The 20,439-nt window shown below is 36.2% G+C and overlaps 3 protein-coding genes across 3 annotated transcripts; 2 read left to right on the plus strand and 1 right to left on the minus strand.

Annotated features, from left to right (window-relative positions):
• Positions 1-7,896: 7,896 nt before the first annotated feature.
• Positions 7,897-8,457, plus strand: LOC141657971 (dirigent protein 1-like). Its single transcript, XM_074465360.1, has one exon. The coding sequence runs from the start codon at positions 7,897-7,899 to the stop codon at positions 8,455-8,457; it is 561 nt and encodes a 186-aa protein (XP_074321461.1).
• A 5,096-nt stretch (positions 8,458-13,553) lies between these two features.
• Positions 13,554-14,421, plus strand: LOC141656462 (putative histone H2A.1). Its single transcript, XM_074463352.1, has 2 exons — positions 13,554-13,821; positions 14,027-14,421. The coding sequence occupies exons 1-2, from the start codon at positions 13,633-13,635 to the stop codon at positions 14,234-14,236; spliced, it is 399 nt and encodes a 132-aa protein (XP_074319453.1). The 5' UTR covers positions 13,554-13,632; the 3' UTR covers positions 14,237-14,421.
• A 412-nt stretch (positions 14,422-14,833) lies between these two features.
• On the minus strand, positions 14,834-19,295 carry LOC141656461 (formin-like protein 5). The gene is made up of 6 exons (XM_074463351.1): positions 18,679-19,295; positions 17,499-18,039; positions 16,855-17,383; positions 16,565-16,770; positions 16,228-16,463; positions 14,834-15,895 (listed from the first exon to the last, which is right to left on the minus strand). The coding sequence occupies exons 1-6, from the start codon at positions 18,856-18,858 to the stop codon at positions 15,014-15,016; spliced, it is 2,574 nt and encodes an 857-aa protein (XP_074319452.1). The 5' UTR covers positions 18,859-19,295; the 3' UTR covers positions 14,834-15,013.
• Positions 19,296-20,439: the final 1,144 nt, after the last annotated feature.

The following is a 20,439-nucleotide window of genomic DNA, read 5'->3' on the forward strand; positions in this document are numbered from 1 at the left end:
GTACACGGGGTGTACAAGGCCTTTGTACACTGACTAGTAATAATGCGACACATGGCAAGACCAATAAAGATTCCATCTTTTGTTTGGAGGGAAAGTAGGAGGGAAAATTTTCCTCTGTTGGAGGGAAAATTTGGCTTTGGAGGGAAAATAAAATAAACTTATACTTTTAGAATATTATTATTTTTATACCAAAAATATTATATCATATACAATTAAATCAAACTTTATATTATTTCATATATTTACATATTTATTCACATGACCCTTCTTCTCCCTCCCTAACCCAATATCAACAATTCAACAACCCATGTCCACCGGCCACCACCACAACCATCATCCGACGCACCACCCAACCACCAGCCATGAACCATCGCCTATAGTCGACGATTTCGACCACCACCAGCCACGATTTCGACCACCACCCAACCAACAGCCACGATTTCGACCACCACCCAACCACCAGCCACGATTTCGACTACCAACCAACCACCAGCCACTATTTCGACCACCACCCAACCACCCAGTAGTCGACGGCCACCGGCAGATTCGTTTGAGATCTACAAATGGTGGTGTAATGTTTCGTTTTCAGATCTACTAATGGTCCATCAAAATTTTTCATTAATTTTTGGCATTAGTGTTCACATGTTTGGAAGGTCTTTTAGCCATGAAGGGTGGGCAGTGGTCGTTGTGGAGGTTCCGTTGGCGGTGGGTGGCTCGTAGAGCGGTGGTGGACTTAAGAATGTTGCCTAACTCGCCCCTCCCTAAACCGCAACTTCAATTTAATCAAGCTTTCGTCATTTGTATATTTTTTGGTTTGGGTATGGATATATCAATACTTCAATTTAATCAAGTTTTACGATTTCGACCACCACCGCAACGATTTTATTAAGTAAATTTAATCAAGCCTTCGTCATTTGTATATTTTTTTTCTTTTGTCGATCGATAAAAGCGGTATTCTTATTATTAATTTAAGTTTAATTGAGTTTAAGTTTATTTAATTAAGTAAAGTTAATTTGAGCTTAATTAAATCAAATTCATGTATTGTATGACCGGAATACTCAAAACACGTAATTAAGTCACCTAAATCACTCTATTTGTATAACGTATAGTTGTTCTTAATCAATCTAACGACAATTCGCCTCAAATGTATACCTTCTAAACTGGATGTACTTAAAATTGTTGTTAGGATGACGATGTCATCATGTACTTAAGTCAATTACCGAAAATCATTTTTTTAATATCCGATTTATCATCCGTTATCACTCATCACTATTTTTTCGAATGTCCCAAATTTATCATTAGTGAGGCAAAATGAAAAGAGGAAAAGAAGCCACTTATTAAGGAGCTCCAGATAAAACATGAGCAAAGTTAATTTAATATAAGATAATTAAGGGGCTTCAGATAAAAGATGGGTAAAAAATGATGATGAATTGAAAATGGAGATGGGAAACGATGGAGGTCAGTCACCGTGAGCATGAGAATAGAAATTTAGGATGAAAAATCATTAAGAATACAAAAAAAATAAGAAGTGAGTTATACTCAGAGGAAAAAAAAGGTAGAGATTAGAATATGAATGTTTGGCTTCGGATGAATAAAGGTAAAATTCTGCAAAAGTAGTCTTATACTCTTATGTAAGGTTGAGCCAAAAATCCGATTATTCAAACCGATCCGACATTCTATCCGAATTCGATCTAAAACTTTGGATATCCGATCAAAAAGTTATGTTTGGAATCGGATATCCGATCCGAATCGTTGGTTTTGGTTCAGATATGGATATTGCAATTAAAACAATTAGATCTTATCTGATTCGAAACTATAGTTTTGTAGTATAATTTCGAGAAAATATAATTTTATCTGATACAACAACTCATTTAAAGATTAAAATATTAGAGAAATTTATAAGGGGTATGGCTAGCTTAAATAAAAAATGAACTTAACTTAACTAAAATTAACTTAGCTAAATTAAAATAGTTAACATGACTAAATTTAAGTAAAGTTAACTTGACTAAAATTAAATTTTATTAAACTTAACATAACTTAGTTGATCTTATCTTATTGTAACTAAATTAAAAATAACTAACTAAGATGAATTTGGCTTAACTTAATTTAACGTAACAATAACAACGATTATATTGAAAGTAGTAACGGGAACAATGAATTTTCACAACTTTAAAAAATATTATACAAAAATGTATCATAAGCGGTAAATGAATGAATTAGACAAGTAAGATTTTGATAAAAAAAATTAAATAGAAATATATGTAATTCAAACCGAATATCAAAACTGCTTTTCATTAAACAAAATAAAACTAATTAAAATAATGTTGTTATCAAATGGGTGGAAGGGGAGGTGTGGACTGATGATATGGCCTACTACCAATGGGTGAAATAAGATGGTGTGGATTGATGATGTGGTGGTCTATTAATGGGTGAAATGGGAAGGTGTGGATTGATAATTAAATCTAGCTATGCTTTAAATTAACTGAGGTTAATACTATTGGGCGAAAGGCGGAGGTGTGGATTAATGACGTGGTGGACTTCTAATGGAGGAAAGGCGGTGACGCGGATTAATGACATGGCGTGCTCTATGTAGTGATACAATTTTTATGGTTATGATACGAGAGAATAATATATGATACTAATTTAATCACTATGATAACAAACAATTATTTGTATAACACTAAATAAACATAACTTAACATAAATAAACTTAATTGAGGACTTTTACAATCTTACCATCGATCTTATACGATTATGTACGATCAATATGTTCGACTAAATTGAACTACATTACGCTGATCAATACGAGAAGTAGTAGCAGGAGTTAGACTGAATTGAACTGAATGAACCTGAACTGAACTCAACTAAATGAAGTTGAACTGAACAGAACCGAAATGAGCTGAACTTAGGTTCGAAGAATTTGATTAATTTAATTACAAACTCATCTCTACACAAATTAACTCTTACTTTAGTTCAACTTCATTGACTTGATTCGATTCAACTCATGCTCTTCGCTTATCTTATAGATCAACTTAGTTAAGTTAACTTTAGTAAATTCAAGAATAACCAAGTTCAATGTTGTTAAAACGTGATCTAGATCGTAAAATTGTACGATCCTATGATCCAAAAAGTGGAAATGATACAAGTCATCGTAGGATCGTTTTGGTGGAAAGATCGGGTAGGATCACATATTGATCATACATAATCGTATACGGTCGATGATAGGATAGTAAAAGTCTTATTTATGTGTGTTCTAATTTTATGAGGTTGTTGTTTCTTTGCACTTACAACTCTAACTTAAGAGGATATGTAATAATTTATATAAGATGTAAGTTATATTAACTTAAACCATACACTTATATTAATGTATGAGTACTCATGTTTAATTAGTATCATACACATCATTGCTCCTTATCACATTGATTAAATTAGTATCATAAATTCGTCTCTCGTATTATGTACATAAAAATTGTATCATTGCACGATTCCGCCACGTCATTAATCCGCGCCACCGCCTCTCCTCCAATAGGAATCCGCCATTTCAGCAATCCATATATCCACCTTTTGCCCGTTAGTAGCCCGCCATGTGTTTGGAGGGAAAGTTGGAGGGAAAATTTTGTTATATTGGAGGGAAAATTTTGTTATATTGGAGGGAAAATTTTGGATTAGGAGGGAAAGTTGGAGGAATTTTTATTAAAATCTATAATCTTTTTCATGTCATAATAATATTATTAATCCATATTTTATTCAATAATTTATATACTCTCATATCATATACTATAACATTTTTATTTACAAAAAAAAAACATTTTTATTTACTTTTTCACATTTTACCTTCAATTTAATTTTTAGGGTTTTAGTGTTTCTATGTTTGATTTATTTTAAGGTTGGGTGTTTTTGGGGTTTTAGTATTTTTAGGTTTGGTTTATTTTAGGGTTGGTTGTTTTTAGGGTTTGTTTTAGTATTTTTAGGTTTGACTTATTTTAGGGTTGGTTGTTTTTAGGGTTTGTTTTAGTGTTTTTATGTTTGGTTTATTTTAGGGTTGGGTGTTTTTAGGTTTTGTTTATTTTAGGGTTGGTTGTTTTTAGGGTTTGTTCTAGTGTTTCTATGTTTTGTTTATTTTAGGATTGGGAGTTTTTAAGGTTTTAGTATTTTTAGGTTTGGTTTATTTTAGGATTGGTTTATTTTAGGATTGGTTTTAGTGCAACTACGACAGACTCGTCAGGAGTGAGGACTTTATTTAATATATTTACTATTAAAATAAGTTATTGTATAATACGGAGTATATAATATTAGTTTTAGACAAAATAACGATATTACGTTTCGGATGTGTATTATTGAAACTCATATCAACTTTAACTTGTAATTAAATAGTTGATATGAGTGTAACTCTATATTTGAATAATGAACTTTATTGAATCACTTATTATATCTAAATTATATTTATTTAGACTTAACAAAGTTTAGGTTATTCAATTATAATTACCTTAAATTTAGTTATTAACTTTGATTATATTTGAATAATGATGTTAAGTTATTAAATCTAGTTAACTAAGTTTATTTAACTCTAATTAAGTAAAATTTAATCAAGTCCAAGTAAAGTTAATTATATTAAGTTTAATGAAATTTTGATAAATTATGTTAGGTTTAGTTACGTTTAGTTAGAAATTAATGTATAAAATTAAAATATTATTTGTTACATGCTCGTTCGTATTATCATTACATTTTGACGACGTTATATCATATCTATAAAATTTGTAATATTTTCAACTAATTGTTCACATCATGTTGATATGATATGTTTTATGCTATGTTTTTTTTTTAACTTGAATTAAGCTAGTTTTAATCAAATTAGACTCAATTAAGTTCATTTTTAATTAATTATATAATAATAGTTAGTAACACTTGATTAATGACGAGTATTATTTTGGTCACATTTTATCCCTCATTTATACGTTATTGCGACTCGATTTTGCGTGCTTAATTGGTTAAATAGCTCATTTTAATTACTAATTTATGATAATTAGTCGGGTTTTACATTATATTATAAATATATATATATATTATCAAAACGTAAACTTTTATTATTATTATTATTATTATTATTATTATTATTATTATTATTATTATTATTATTATTATTATTATTATTATTATGCGTAGGTGAGACGGAATATTGAAACGAGTTAAGGCGGATCAAATGGAGAAATTATTGAATCAATTGAAAGTGAAGTCATGTTGATTTTGTTCCTGCAATCTACCATTATCACCATAGCTACTCATCATCAAATCCATCAACACACAAATGCAACCACCAACAGCTCCGTCATGATCGATAACCACCACAACTCCTCCCCCATCTCACACAAGCCACCATAACGAAGTTTGACATCAGCCCACCATGAGCCATGACCATTACCTTGGACACCACGGTTCAACTTCTCGGAGAGCGACAACAATCACCAATTAAATTGCTCGAGTGTACCTCCTGCATCTCGGCTCGATGCCGAATCGAGTTACAACTGCCTAGCTTCGTTCTATCAACCAACCATCGCACATTATCCCCTGAAACCAACCACCACGCATCAATAAACCGATGGAGACCGTCATATTCGCACCATCTACACCCATCTCGCCTCCACCAATTCATACTCCGATCCATTCAACCACCAGCAGGTTCGCATCTGGGTCGTTATGGCTGCATCAATTCATCGTCATCAAGAGTACATTGCAAACCAGTGATACCGCAAACACCAATTCATCCTCTATAAAACCCATCGGACACCACTGAAACTAACACCTTCACCACCACCATCGAACCCCGCATAGCAACCGATACCGCAAACACCACTAGTGACAAAATCAATGATGTTGGTGATTTGAATGACCTATGGTGGTTTATGTGGTGGATCTGAAATGTTAATAATGAGTGAGGAGTAGGGACGGGTTGGTGGGGAGGCGGAAAGGAGGTCGGCATGGTGGTGACGTGCTGCTCCGGTGGTGGGCGCAGCGGCGGTGGGAAGATGGCCGGACGGGTTGATAAAGGGAGATATGAGTGGGAGAAAAAAAATGACTCAGAGTGAAAATATTAAAATGTTTACTAAAAAATAATATTCATAAAATAAAATTCAATCAAATTTTTTTGGTGAAAAATAGATAGAATAATAAAAATAAGTATAAATGACCCACCAACTTCTCCAAATTTGAATTTCAAATTCAAATTATTTCAATTTAGGTAGTAAAATTAACTATTGAAAAAGATTCCATATGGTCCCTACACCTTTCCACGTGGCACGTTACTACAGGCTTGTGTACAAAGGGGGTTGTACACCCCGTGTACTTGTAGCCTTTTCGTTATTATTCCTAGTTGTAATACTCCCTCCTATTCACAATAAACTTCCCTATTTCCTTTTCCGTCTATTCACAATAACTTCCCTATTTTATTTTTTGGTAAGTGTTTGTGTGGTCCAAATTTAATAGTATGGTAGGGTAGTGTATTTGTGTGGTCCAAATTTAATTATATGGTGGGGTAGTGTGTTTCCTTAATTTTTGTGTCAAAATAAAATAGGAGGTTTATTGTGAATAGGAGGGAGTATCATTTTGATTGTGATTTGATAGTCCTTTGTCTTGTTTGTTTTTTCCAGTAATTATTGGGTAAAATGGTCTTATACTGTGACACAGTCCTTTTATATAAAAATACACATTTATTAATAACAATAAATGAATAGTTTTATTATACAAAAAAAAAACGTCTTACATGTGTAACCGTCTTATTCTATAATCTGTGTATTTTCATTATGGAAACTTACTTAGACTACCAAAAACATCATTGTCTTAACCGTGGTGAAGTATCAAGACCCTATAGAATCTAAAATAGCCCATTCATTGTTCTTATGTTGCACGAAGTACAAAGGACTAAAGAGTACCCCTTAGACAAGTCTCCTTTTGGACGGGTCTTTCAAGGTCGTCTTTAAAAGTGTTCAAGTGATACGACCTTATACCCCGAGATTTTGGGAGTCTCTAAATATTACTCCCTCCCATCCAAATTAAATGTAACGGTTGCTTTATCACACTTGTCGATGCACGTTTTGCAACGTGAATGTCTTTAGTTACACATTATTAAAAATTTGATATTCTTATAGCATTCATGACGATAAATCAAACAAGATTTTACATGACTATATTTTGTCTTATAGATTAAGAATAATACAGTATCAAAGATTCCCTACGATCATAAATAGTGTCAAAAATCAAGTGTTACCTTTGGTCATCCTCTCAATCTACGACTCTGATCTTCATTAACTTAGGGGTACCGAGTTCAGAACCACATTATTCACATTAAAAAATTTATCAATATATATGATGAAAAATTCTTGTGTTTTCCGGGAGGACGGTACTCCTTACACCTAGGTTATTATAATATTATATTTGATAAATTTCTTTTGAGTGTAAGGAGTACCGTCTTCCCGAATGACACAATAATTTTTCATATATGATGAACTTAATCAAAACAAAAAATTATGTGAAAATGGTGATACTGAAATGGTGATACTGAAATTAATCAAAGGTATATACACGTTTATTGACGATGATCAAATATGAATTTGGATCTTATTGAGTTATTGTTAAGATCAAATTTGGCAAATTAGTCAATGTTTTACAAATAAAAGTTGAACTTCTTAATTTTGTATTTAGGTTAGGTGTTAATCTCTCAAACATAAGAATTCATCAATTTTTAGCCTACATAAAAGGTGTATATGATGTGGTAACCTAAATTTAATATCATTATCTACTTAGTCACTTGTACCTCACATTGCCTATATAAGCTACACACATGACACATTCAATTCACAAACATATCATACAACATTAGTAAAACTAGCTAACAATAATCCCATGGCTTCCTCCTTACTCTCCTTCATAATTCTAGCTCTTTTCTCCACTCTTGCATTCTCCCATGACATCAAACACCACCACATTGCGACCGGAAACCGTCTCAAAACCCTAAAATTCTCCCTCTACCTACACGAAACATTCAACAAAACCGCCTATTTCGTTGTAAAAGGTGTGGCTGGACCAACTGGCATTACTGTAACCTCAAACCCTTTTGGTTCGCTATTCGCCTTCCATGACCCCCTAACCGAGACATCCGACCCAAACTCAAAGGTTCTCGGGTACACCGAGGGAATGGCGGTCACGTCGAGTTTCGAGGGTGAACGTACCACATGTTTGTCTAGGGTGACATTGAACTTAAAAGGGTACAAAGGGGAGCTCTTAAATGTAGGAACTGCCTATTATAATCAAGTTTCGGAATTACCCTTTGTAGGTGGGACCGGTGATTTCCGGTTCGCCCAAGGTTACATGACTACGTCTGTGGTTAATCTTAGTGGACCGGCTACATGTTACAAGATCGATTTTATTGTTTATTGGCCTCCTTATGCTGCTCTTGCCGCTTAGCTGACAAAGTCATGAGTGGTCATCGGCTGGTCACCTATCATATTGAATTTAAATTATTTCAACGTGTGAAATTTTTCACAACTTGCAAAATTTAGGTACATCATTGTGTTGTAGTGAGTTATTTGTTGTGTCTTTGTAATTTGTGATTTTTTGTTCACTTATTAAATTCGGTACCATCAAGTCGTTGTGACCATCTTCATGTTATAATTTTCTAAAGTAAAAAGGTAAAGCTATCGCCGAATAAAAATGAATAAAAAACTGATGAAATGATACGATGCAATTATCACAATCGTTAAACATATAAGCTCGAATAAATACAAAATTATCAGTTACTTCCTCTGCCTCAATCATTTATCTTTTATATTCTTTATGATAAACAAATAATTGGGACAGAGCGAGTCCAATCTACAACAAGGTCTAATGTTGACCCAACATAATGCCATATATTAGTCAAAGAGATCCTTGAAAAATAATATGAATTAAAAAATAAATAAATAAAACTACATGCTAGTTGCTACATCCATACATACATAATTTACAGTGTAATTACTAAGTAATAAAGTAACTAATAATACGAAAGAGTAACACGCTTTATTTACATACTTTATATACAGAATTAATTAATATAACAATAACAATATAGAGTACATAATTATATACAAGGCAAACAATATATTACATACACAGATTCTCATTTGTGACGCGTCACAAGCTTGTAACATCTCACAACTGGTTAAAATAATACGAAATATTAAAAAGGAAGGTGATTATTATAAGGTGAGATGTCACAAGTTACTTTTCGTCTACGACTAGCAACCCACAAGTCATCGTAATTTTAACGCTTAGAAAGCATTAGAGTATCTTCCGAGTCGATAGGTCGAATTTTGAACCTTTCATTCTTACAAGTTGATGTATCACCAAGGCTTAAGCTCCTCTTCAAGGTTTTCTTTGTTGATTTTTCTCCCTCTATTTTAACATTGTCCATGATTAATGAATTCACCTTCTTGAAGAACTCTGAGAGCTTCGAATAAATCCCTGGAAATATCGTCTTTAACGTTCCTTCGTGCTCGCTGAAGAGTTGTCTGAAGGGCTCCAAGAGGTTTACTATCCTTGGATCAATCGACTTACTATCATCGTCTTCATGTCCTAAATTATCACCTTGATTAGGTGCAATCGGACTTGGATACACGTAAGGGACGACATTGTTAGTACAGTTAGTCTCATGTACGACAGCTGGTCTGACAACAAAGTTATTATTATCAGACTGTCTTATACAAGAATTTGTACTGTAAGCATAACGAGGATGGGGAGCGTAAGGGATGAAATAATAGCATGGACTAGAAGTGAGGGAATGTACATAATTTGTTACTACCGTGTCACCAAAGAGGCCGGGTTGATGTTGAGGGTATGTATAAGTAGGTAGAGCTGGATAAGCCGTCATGACTTTCGAGTTGTTTTGGACTTGCTCCATATATACGAGTAGTTTCGACACAAAATGACCTGATCTGATATGTATATATTCTTAATTTTTACGCTATAGGTAGGTTTTAGTACGATTTCTTAATTATTTATGAAGGATTTGGTACGAAACTTGGTTATAATATCTGATTTTGGAGAAATGGACAGAATAATTCCGATCAAATCGAAATCAATATATTTGGATTGTTGAGTTTGGTACGTAGAAGCAACGAATTTTGGTTGATATAATTGGTATAATGCTCTATTTTTTTTGAATAATTGTACGTTGTTAGTAGATATATTTATAGCCTTAATACTATAGTATAAACACTACGTAAACCCTAGTTGACTTATAAAAATTGTAATCCTTAAGATTAGTAAGATAACATATTTATGATGTAACGATTACACGTGGAAGTTCGAAAATGAAGCCACATCAGCTAACATTCTTTGCTAATTATACAAGTTTCCTAAGTGTTGTTATCAATCCCGTACATGGAGAATTAACAAAATTCTGATGACGGATGTTGGACAAGTTATTGTCTTGGAATTATGTGTCTTAGCAAGCAACATTGTGTTGCCTTCTTAACAAAGGTTTACGCCACTAGAGCTACTAATTTCTTAGTCTTAGAAGAGTTGATGAACTTGACTTGAGGTGGCATGAGTTTAATTGGTATATTTTGGGGACCCATAGTTCTATTAATAAAACATATAGCTGGCAAAAGCTGATACAACTCGTGAACCCGACCTGAAGTACCCAAAAATCGACTCGATAGAACCCGGTAATTGGGTGACCCGAAATTGACCAAAGGTCAAACCAACAACCGAAAACTACCTTATTTGTACCAACCCAAACCCGACCTGAATCGACCCATGACCTGATATTAACTCAACTCAATTTTGGTCGATAACAAAATTAGCTTAATAATGGTGCGAAGAAAACCAAATTGGTATTTATCTTAATTTTTTAAACTTAAAACTAAAATAATTGCATCTCTAAATTGTTTTAACATGGAAATATTAATTAAATTAAGATAAAACACATGTTTATAGCCTGACTTGGTATTGATCCAAATTGAACCTTACCCGACTTATCACCCGACCTGACAATGACCCGACAAAAACTGTAAGCGACCCGAACGTGCTGTTGACCAGGTACAACCCGAACTCATTATGACACGACCTGCTTTGAGCCAACGTCCAACCCATAACCAACTCGGGTGATCGGAGGGTCACCTTTAAACGGGCATGATGATAAGGCTTCTTGCTAAATAAGGTCCTATATGTCAGCAAACGAATGGACTCAGCAAATTTCTGCGACATTAGCCCCGTTAATTTTGGGTCAAATAAATGGGCTCACAATAGATCCATCTAATTTTCATCGCCCTTAAGTTGCAGGTACACTGTGGGCTTTGCGTTTGAAATCTTGTAATGATCCAAATGTCCAGATATACTAAAGCCGGATTACATAGCTATAGATCGAATTACACTCGAGCCTTGTGCATCATGGAGTATTAAGAGCATCCGCAAAGGTGAGGCTCCCCATATTTTCTCTTTCCTTTTTTTATTCGTCCACCTCATTTTCCACTAACTTTTTCATTTACCCTTCCCATTTCATAATTACATCTATGCAACAATGGGGTTCCCCAATTCACACACAAAAATTTGGGAACCTCCCCAAAAGTAACACAAATTGCCTTACTTTTTTTTTGGGAGCTCCTCTAAAAACAGTGGAACCCCAAATGTTGGGGAGCTTTGTGGAACAATGAGGAGCCCCATATAAGAAGAGAGAGGACATATGGGGAGGCACCTTCCCACCTTTGCGGATGCTCTAATGTATTATAGGCTGAATCCCATGAGGAGGAGCATGAAGCATTGAAACTCATGGTTACCGAGAGGAAACCCAAGTGCCAAATTTAACAATTTATCGGCACAAAAATTTGCTTCCTTATACACATGCTGGAGTACATACTCCGGCATTTGCTTCGATATTTATCTCGTTATCCACTCACCGGGGGCTGTAAACGAGCCGATTTGAGCTCGAGCTCGGATGAGCTCGGGCTAGGCTAGGTAAAAACTCGAGCTCATTTTATTATTCTATTATTTTCACTTCCCCACTTTTTGATTCTAACTAAATATAAATATTTTTAGAAAAACAAAGAAGATTATAAAATACTACTACAAAGTAGTAAATTATAATATACTTATAAATGCCAAAATAACATATAACATTAAATGTAATTAATAGTAAAGTACAATAATTAAACACAAAATAAAAATTATAAACGAGCCTAAACGAGTTTCCGAGTCGAGCGTTGCTGAGCTCGAGCTTGGTTTGACTGAGCAGGGGCCGTGATTTAACCGAGCCGGCTCAGATCATTTACACCCCTACGTTCACATATGTAAAGATGGTGGCCCCGCGAGCTATTGAGTTGACATACCTATTACCCATTTTAGCATAACTCGGGATCATCACGGGCAACACAATACGACACGTCAGGGATCGTGTCTGGGCTGAAGTTTGAGTAAGAAATCGTGCCTAAGCTAGGCACGACATAGCCCACCTAAGCAGGCTCAAAATACAGAAACATAAGGCTTGAGTTGAGGACTTGCGTAAAGCACGCCCAAACATGGCACGACACATGACATACACGGCATAGGACATGCCTCCGTTCCTACTTTCACTTCACCGACACGATAAGAAACCCATCATCTCATGCCTGTGTCGTGTCATTTTCTTCTCCGGACACATGATCGGCACGAGGGAGGACCCATTTCCATATCTACACCTACATAATCCCTATTTTAATGACTCTTACAAATAGTGAGACTGTTGTAGATCGCCTATTCATCTATATTACTCCCTTCATACCAGACCAATGATAACATTAACCGTTTTGCCACTATTTATGGTCGTAGGGAATCTTCGATATTATTCTTAATCTATAAGACAAAATATAGTAATGTGAGATATTGTTTGATTTATCGTCATGAATGCTATAAGAATATCAAATTTTTATAATTTTTAATAATGAGTAACAAAAGATATTTACGTTGCAAAACATGTCTCGACAAGTGTGAAAAAGTCAATGTTACCATTGGTGTGGTATGGAGGGAGTATGATTAAAATATTTGTAATAAATCCAATAAAATTAAATTATAACAAAATAACACTCTAGGTTAAAAATAAGTTCGACGCACCAAATATTTCAATCATTTTCAAAGACATCTAATTTTAAAGTTGTAACATCAAATTTTCAACTACCTTTTTATTTGATCAACTCGCTTCAATGTCAATTTTATCACTACTAATCCATATATATAAATTTAAGTTGATTATTTACCTTACTCCGTGTTATCTTATAAGCAGTAAAAAAAATTTCAAACAAAAATAAATAAATGACCAACATAATAAAATACGAATACAAATTAGAGATTAGAGATTTAGAGCTACAAAGCGGCGGGAAATTGGGTCAAAATTTTAATTTCCAAATTCCCGCCTCCCACTTCCCGAAACCATACACACCGTCGATCTAATCCCAATCCAACGATCCACACCCACAATCCGTGTCCTTCACTCTGATTGGTCGAACCCACAACACCCAAACACCAAACCCTTATATATACCCCAACTCAATTCTCAAACCCCACATAACAACATTTCCTCATTCCCTTCACATTTTCTCTCAAACACCTAAATTACCCCTCACTCGCATAATGGCAGGAAGAGGAAAGACTCTCGGTTCTGGTTCAGCGAAAAAGGCGACATCAAGGAGTAGCAAAGCCGGTTTACAGTTCCCTGTTGGTCGTATTGCTCGGTTTTTGAAAGCTGGAAAGTATGCTGAGCGTGTCGGTGCTGGTGCTCCGGTTTATCTCGCTGCTGTCCTTGAATACCTCGCCGCTGAGGTATATAAATATCCCAATTGTTATTTGTTGTCGACAAATTACTAATTATCGTCTATAATTTAATTCCCCACCCCAAACACTTTAATTTACTAATCGACAAATTAAATTACAAATAAACAACGCTGTTTTAGATCTAGATCCAGATCTAAATTAAGAACTTTAATGAGAATTTGTGATTGATTGAAGTAATTGTGTTTGTAATTAGGTATTGGAATTGGCTGGGAATGCGGCGAGGGATAACAAGAAGACGAGAATTGTGCCAAGGCATATACAATTAGCGGTGAGGAACGATGAGGAGTTGAGCAAGTTGCTAGGAGATGTTACCATTGCGAATGGTGGTGTGATGCCGAATATTCACAATCTTCTTCTTCCTAAGAGCAAGGCTGGCAAGCCAACTGCGGATGATGACGCTTAAGCTATTGATATTAGTCTCAAAGCTACTGCCAATGTTGTTTGATTAGGCTAGTCTAGTTATTAGTTTGATTCTAGGTTTTGTTTGGTTAGTTGTTTTGGCGATAGTGTGTTGGGTTGACAACGAAGAATGTGTGTATAATTTGGTTCAATTTGGATTGATGAATATCAAAGTAAACTTGAATGCAATTTCTGGTGTTTTCGACATTTTAATGCAATTGAGTTTATATTCTTAGCACAAAGGAAATTGTCCGGTATACCTTCAACTTTTTCGTTTTTCTCAAGGTGTACGTGTTTTCTATGTTACGATTTCAGTTTATAATACGGTAATTTTTTTTTTTCAAAACCAATTATCAGGTCACGTCCTTGAATTTGTAAAAAAAATTCTTCACTTTTTTAACTCGTAGCCTAATTTCTGACTATGAGTTGAGATGGTGAATTATTTTTCAAACTGAAGACCTTTTAAAGCTGGTTAATTTGAAAAAATAAAATATTTCATTGTATTTTGAACTTATTATCAAGAGTTATAGACGGTCAAAGTTTTTTTTGCAAGAAAATAGTGTACATCTTATAAAATGAAATAGTTGAGGCCTTGAGGGGGTATACGAGAGAATATTCTAAAAATCAATAAATTTCCGAGATTCTGAGTATGATTAACTTGATTGTGTATACAAAATGTTGAATCATTTGAGACTTGGGGCTATATGCACACGGTAAATGTAAGGCAAACTAATGGACGACATAAATTTGTTGGATAACTTGATCAAACTGGTTCACGTAATCATTCAGAGTCGAATTCATCATCTGAGCTAGAATGATCTTGTCTTCGTTCAGCGATTGCTGGGAAGAGAAGTTGGCGAAAATCAGGTGTTGATGGGGTACGAGGGGTCTCTGAGGATGTTTGTCTAGAGGGAGAATCGGTTTTCTTCTGAGTTTTGCTTGGCCATGTGGGTTTTGCTTTCACTTCCCGGCATACCTTTTCCAACATAATCACAAAATCCCGGACTATGACAAATAACCGTAACCCTTCCTCCTTCCCTGAGTTTCCGTGGAAGTAATCCGCTGCATTTTTTACGACCTTCATTATTCTCTTTTCTTCCTCCTGTAATTCTGTGATTTCACCCTCTGCTTGCTTTATAAAGCTTCTTAGGGCTTTGTGGAAGCCGCCTTCCTCTGCCGTGCCATCCATTTCTTTGTTGAGGAAATTCTTTGATTTCAGAAAAGCGTTCCCAAGCTTGACTATTGTCCCTGTAATGCTGTCGTAATCCAGACCTGCAGCTTTCCTGACGTTTTGCAGCTCGTTACCCAATCCTGAGACAACTTCTAGGCCAAGACTTCTATAATGTTCCTCGGAATCACCAGGGATTGGGATATCGTCCGAAAGATCAGCGGACTTGAAGCTGGTCAGGGACGTACTTTGGCCGGCCCCTGTACCACGAGCGGCTCTCATTCCTTCAGACCTGATTATTTCCTGGACGACGAAATGGAGAAGGGTGGTCTTGCCATCTGTTCCTTTGACATCGGCCAATTTCAGAAGGGTGTCAAGCTTAAATGCTTGTGCACCACCGCGGTATGTTCCAGTATTCATACGATTTCCTGTCTTAAGAACTGCTTCTAACAGTTTGAGGAAAAGACGACTGTTTCTTACTTCCTTGCTAGCTGCCTGTTCAGCATACGATTAAAATTAAACACACAGACTTCTGAAAAAACCGACTTGTAAGCAGTGGCGGAGCGAGGATTTGAACCCAGCGGGGGCGAACGGGTAACGGTATAAGGGAAACTCGAAATTTTTTCGAAAATTCTAATTAAAACTTTTGTGATTTCCATCTGCCAGCGGGGACGAGTGCCTCTGCTATCCCCCCCTAGCTCCACCACTGCTTGTAAGAGACTTACTGTCAATTAACTATTTAATAGCATGCGAATACGACCAAACAGTAGTAAGTGAACAAGATTCGCATGAAACAACGAACTGACAGAAACTTGAGAGATACTGACCTCTAAAATTGTCAAGTTCTCCTTCACTGTTACAGCTTCTTCTTCAAGAGTAACCATAAACAGTAATGCCTCCATTCGCTTGAACGCAAATGGGATGTCCACCATACCCTTCAAAAATCGCTCAGCTGTCCCGAGTTGAGATATCTCCCCATCGAAAAGTCTCAATTTCAATTCCTCTTCAGTAGTCGGAGCCATCTTCAACAAAGTCTCAAGAAGCTCAGAAGGAAGCTCATGTCCTACAAAAATGATGGAAAGTAGGAGCATTTCAGCTTTTAATTCCCAAAAAGAGAAAATAATGCATATTTCATGATTAATGGGACTCAGTTTAGAAAATTACCTTCAAGGAGAGCATCACGGATTTCTTCTGTAGTCACGTTCAGTGCTCGCAAGAGAATGGATAGGTTTTGCGCCTTCTTTTGATCTATTAGTTGAATCAATTGTGGCACAGCAGGTGAATCTTTTGACGAAGATTCTTTCTTCTTCCCTTTTTGGTTCCCACCAGGAATATAACCAAATAGCGATTCTATCATCTCCTCGTTGAACCTGCAAGTTCATAAGAAATGTTATAACTACGATTAGACTACCATCGGCTTAACAAACATCAAGTAAAGCATGTAGGAGACTCACTGGAAGGACCCTGATTTAAATTGGTCCCAGACCATAGAATGATCAGGGTCGGCCATAACCTTATCCCAGAAGAACGGTTTTAGCTTTGCTTGATCATCAGCAGAACTACTGGCAGCTTTTACGGAACCTGAAGGAGGCCGAGGTGGCACGGAGCCACTTTTGGGAGGTGGAGGTGCACGAGGCCCAGGTGGAGGCGGGGGACCTGGAGGTGGTGGGGCAGCCTTTTTTGGAGGTGCTGGTGGTGGCATTGGGGGAGGCGGACGTGGTGGACCACCCATGTCAGAAGCTGGGCTCGAGGATGCAGGCGGTTTAGATGGAGAGGGATTTGCCCAACCAGGAGGATGCATCACAGGTGAGGGTGGACCATGCCTTCCCGGAGGAGGTTTTACAGCTGAAGATGATGCAATTGCACTGCCACCACTTAAAAATGCAACTCCTGTTTGGCGGGTGAAATTGTCGGAGTTCAACTGATTACTCATCTTTTCTTTGCCATTAGGTTTTTTGTAAGGCCCAGTGTTTGGCGAAGAATCTGCAAGTTTATTTCATCATAATCACTAAAAAAGAACTAGGAGTCACTGGAATATTGGGAACGGAAAAATATACGTCAGAGATATAGAGAATTTAGAGACTAAAAATGACTTTACCACTAACAGCATTGTCGCTCGTGGTATCGTTCTTATTAAAAAAACCAGATCTTCCAGTGAAAGCTTTTCGGGCGAATAGAAAGACAATAGTTGCAAGAACAAATGTCCCAACTGCAGTGACAGCAACAACAATAATTATCGTTCTATGGCTGCCTTTGGGATGGTCTCCTGTTGTGTCCGCTGGAGGCAGGGCCGACGGGTTTGAAGGAGCTTCGGCCAATTGCCTCCTTGAGTTATCTGTGGGATTGGGAATAGGCAATAGGGACCCTGCATGTTCCGGGAACAGACCAACAGAGCCGACATCTTTACCAGAGACCGAAGATGCTATATAATTCTTCCTGAAACACTGATACAGGCTTCGTGTTATATGTGGGCTTAGTAAGGTAAGAGCTTTCTGAACATCCTCCTTTCCCAACTCCTGATCATGAACACGTTTTTCCGCTGTAGTGCTTATTGCTTCTGGATCACCGAAACCAAGATTTTTATATATTCGCTTTAAATGTATCAACTCCAGTCTGCAATTGTTTCCTAATACCTCCACCTGCCACACACAACAACACTCTACATTAAATATGCAAACGTAAACTACATAAAGTCGAGAGCTGAGAGTGTGAGACCATAGAGAGTCCACATAATTCTTCCAGCAAGCAAAATTGAAATTTCGTCTAGATTAATTCAAGAAACACGTGTCTTTCGAGATCTTTGTGCTCACATTAGTAACATACTAACATCTCTGTGTTTTTTAGGCCCATGGTCAGTTCCTCCTCCACAAAGAAAACAAAAACAAAACACTTGATCCAGGAAATGGTGACGAAGTTTCCCATTGCTAAGAATGGAATCCCCTAATCAAACTAATGAAGGTGTGCTTTCTTGAGAACCAGACAGTTCAGCAGCTCACAGATGAATGCTTGATTGGTAAGCTCCATTCCAATTATTTGTTCACTTTTGATTAAAATACCCCTCAGCCCTCACAAAGCATATAAAAGGTAAACAAATGATTGAGACGGGAACTGCAAACTACATTAATGAAACCAAATTTGATCTGCTATTGTCATTCTCAGAACCAATCAAAGGAAATTACACATATAACAACTTCACAAAGTCAATAAATAGCCAAAACTACACAAAAACTAAGCAAATCAGCTCAATATATAGTTAAAAAAAAGACACAATTTCATACCAAAATTTCATCTGATTTTTCAGATGTAGAAATAAGACCAAAGACATTGATCACACCCTTGATCACCTCCTTATCATCCAATGCTTTCCCTGAAAAACACCAAAACACAAGAAAAAACACCAACCAACTTCCCACATTTTTTACTTCCATCTTATGTTTCGGCTTCGAATGATGATTCATGTTAGCCGACCCCAAACCATTTTGCAATTAAGGGTTTCACTAATTTTAATTTTGACCCAAAGTTTCAATCTTTATTTCAACAACTAAATTATACCCAATTCAATTAACCCAAAAGATTGAAACTTTGAGCAATACCCAAGTAAAATTAATGAAATTAATAATTTGGGTGGAATTAGTTGAGAAAATAGATTGAATAATATGGAGACAGCAAACATTTTAGTTTTACAAAGGAATTTAGGCATATTATATTATTAGTTGTTGAATTTTGTACGAATCATTCAAGTTGACAAAAGTTTGGACAACACAATGGGTTGTTTGAATGCTTGACTAGGTCTACTATACAACTAATTGTAAGAAATAATTGAATATAGAGAATCTATGTTGACTATGTTCATGTTCATGTTCATCCCATCTGTAGTAGTAGTTCGCTAGTTCTTGCATTATTTGGGGCGGGGAAATTTGTATTAGCGGTGGTATTATGTATTTTCCAATTCGGATAACACAAAATCTCATTGAAGACGGCACGTATCCGTCACTCCAAAGTGACGGATACTATTTCCTCTCACAAATGACCCAAATAGAGAAGAGAGGGAAGCACATGGGGGTGCCCCCACCTTGTCCTCCTTATCCGTTTTGTGAGTGACATTACCCGTCACTTACCCTGACCCGTCTTCAGCAAGACTAACTGTTCGGATAATAGTGCGACGGTTGCTGATCCGACCTGAACTCAAGTAAACCCGACTCGATATAACCCGAGAATTTTGTGCCCCAAAAGCCGAAACCGACCTGGTGACGACCCCTAATCCGACACGGCCCAATAACCAGTGACTTGAACTCGACCCAGACCCGATTAAATTGATGACCCGACAATTATTAAGCTTAATATCGATCAAAATAAAAGTGATTTAGTGTTTATATTGATACATGGCCTAATAATGAAGTAACTAAACCAAATAATGGCTAAAAACTAAATTTTGTGGTCAAAAATTGAAGCAATGACTAATGTGAAAAGTATGCGGACCCGATAACGACCCGATCTGAACCCAACTCGACACGAAAGGGTAGACTGGCCCAATCTTACCCCAATCCGACTTGACCCAACCTAAACTTGACTCGACTGACCCGATTGCCGCCTTTAAGATTTATAAATATTAGGACGGAGGGAATATAAATTATAAAATTATCACTTTTATCATATAAAATCGTTTTAAAAAATTAATGAGAAAAACAAAAATTTAGCAAAAGGTGACACATGGCAGGCCTGCTCAGCTCAACCCGACCTGGCCTATGACATTAGGCCCAATTGTCACAGGCCACCTAGCCCGCATAACAACCAGAATTCCCATATGGGCCACACTCTCGCCGCAAATTAACATTTAAGATGGATATATCCGTCTTAACTTAAGACGGGTCGAGTAGTTGAAATAAAACAAAAACAGAGTACATAGGAAAAAAGATTATATTTGTCTTACATGCACAAGTTGGATGATACTTAACTCGTTTTAAGGTTAACTTTCACACTTTCACGTTCCAACCCACATGGGCCCATAAAATAAAGGAAAAAATAATAAAAAAAATGGA

This window comes from Silene latifolia, chromosome 5 (assembly GCF_048544455.1).
Source record: "Silene latifolia isolate original U9 population chromosome 5, ASM4854445v1, whole genome shotgun sequence".
Lineage (NCBI taxonomy): Eukaryota > Viridiplantae > Streptophyta > Magnoliopsida > Caryophyllales > Caryophyllaceae > Silene > Silene latifolia.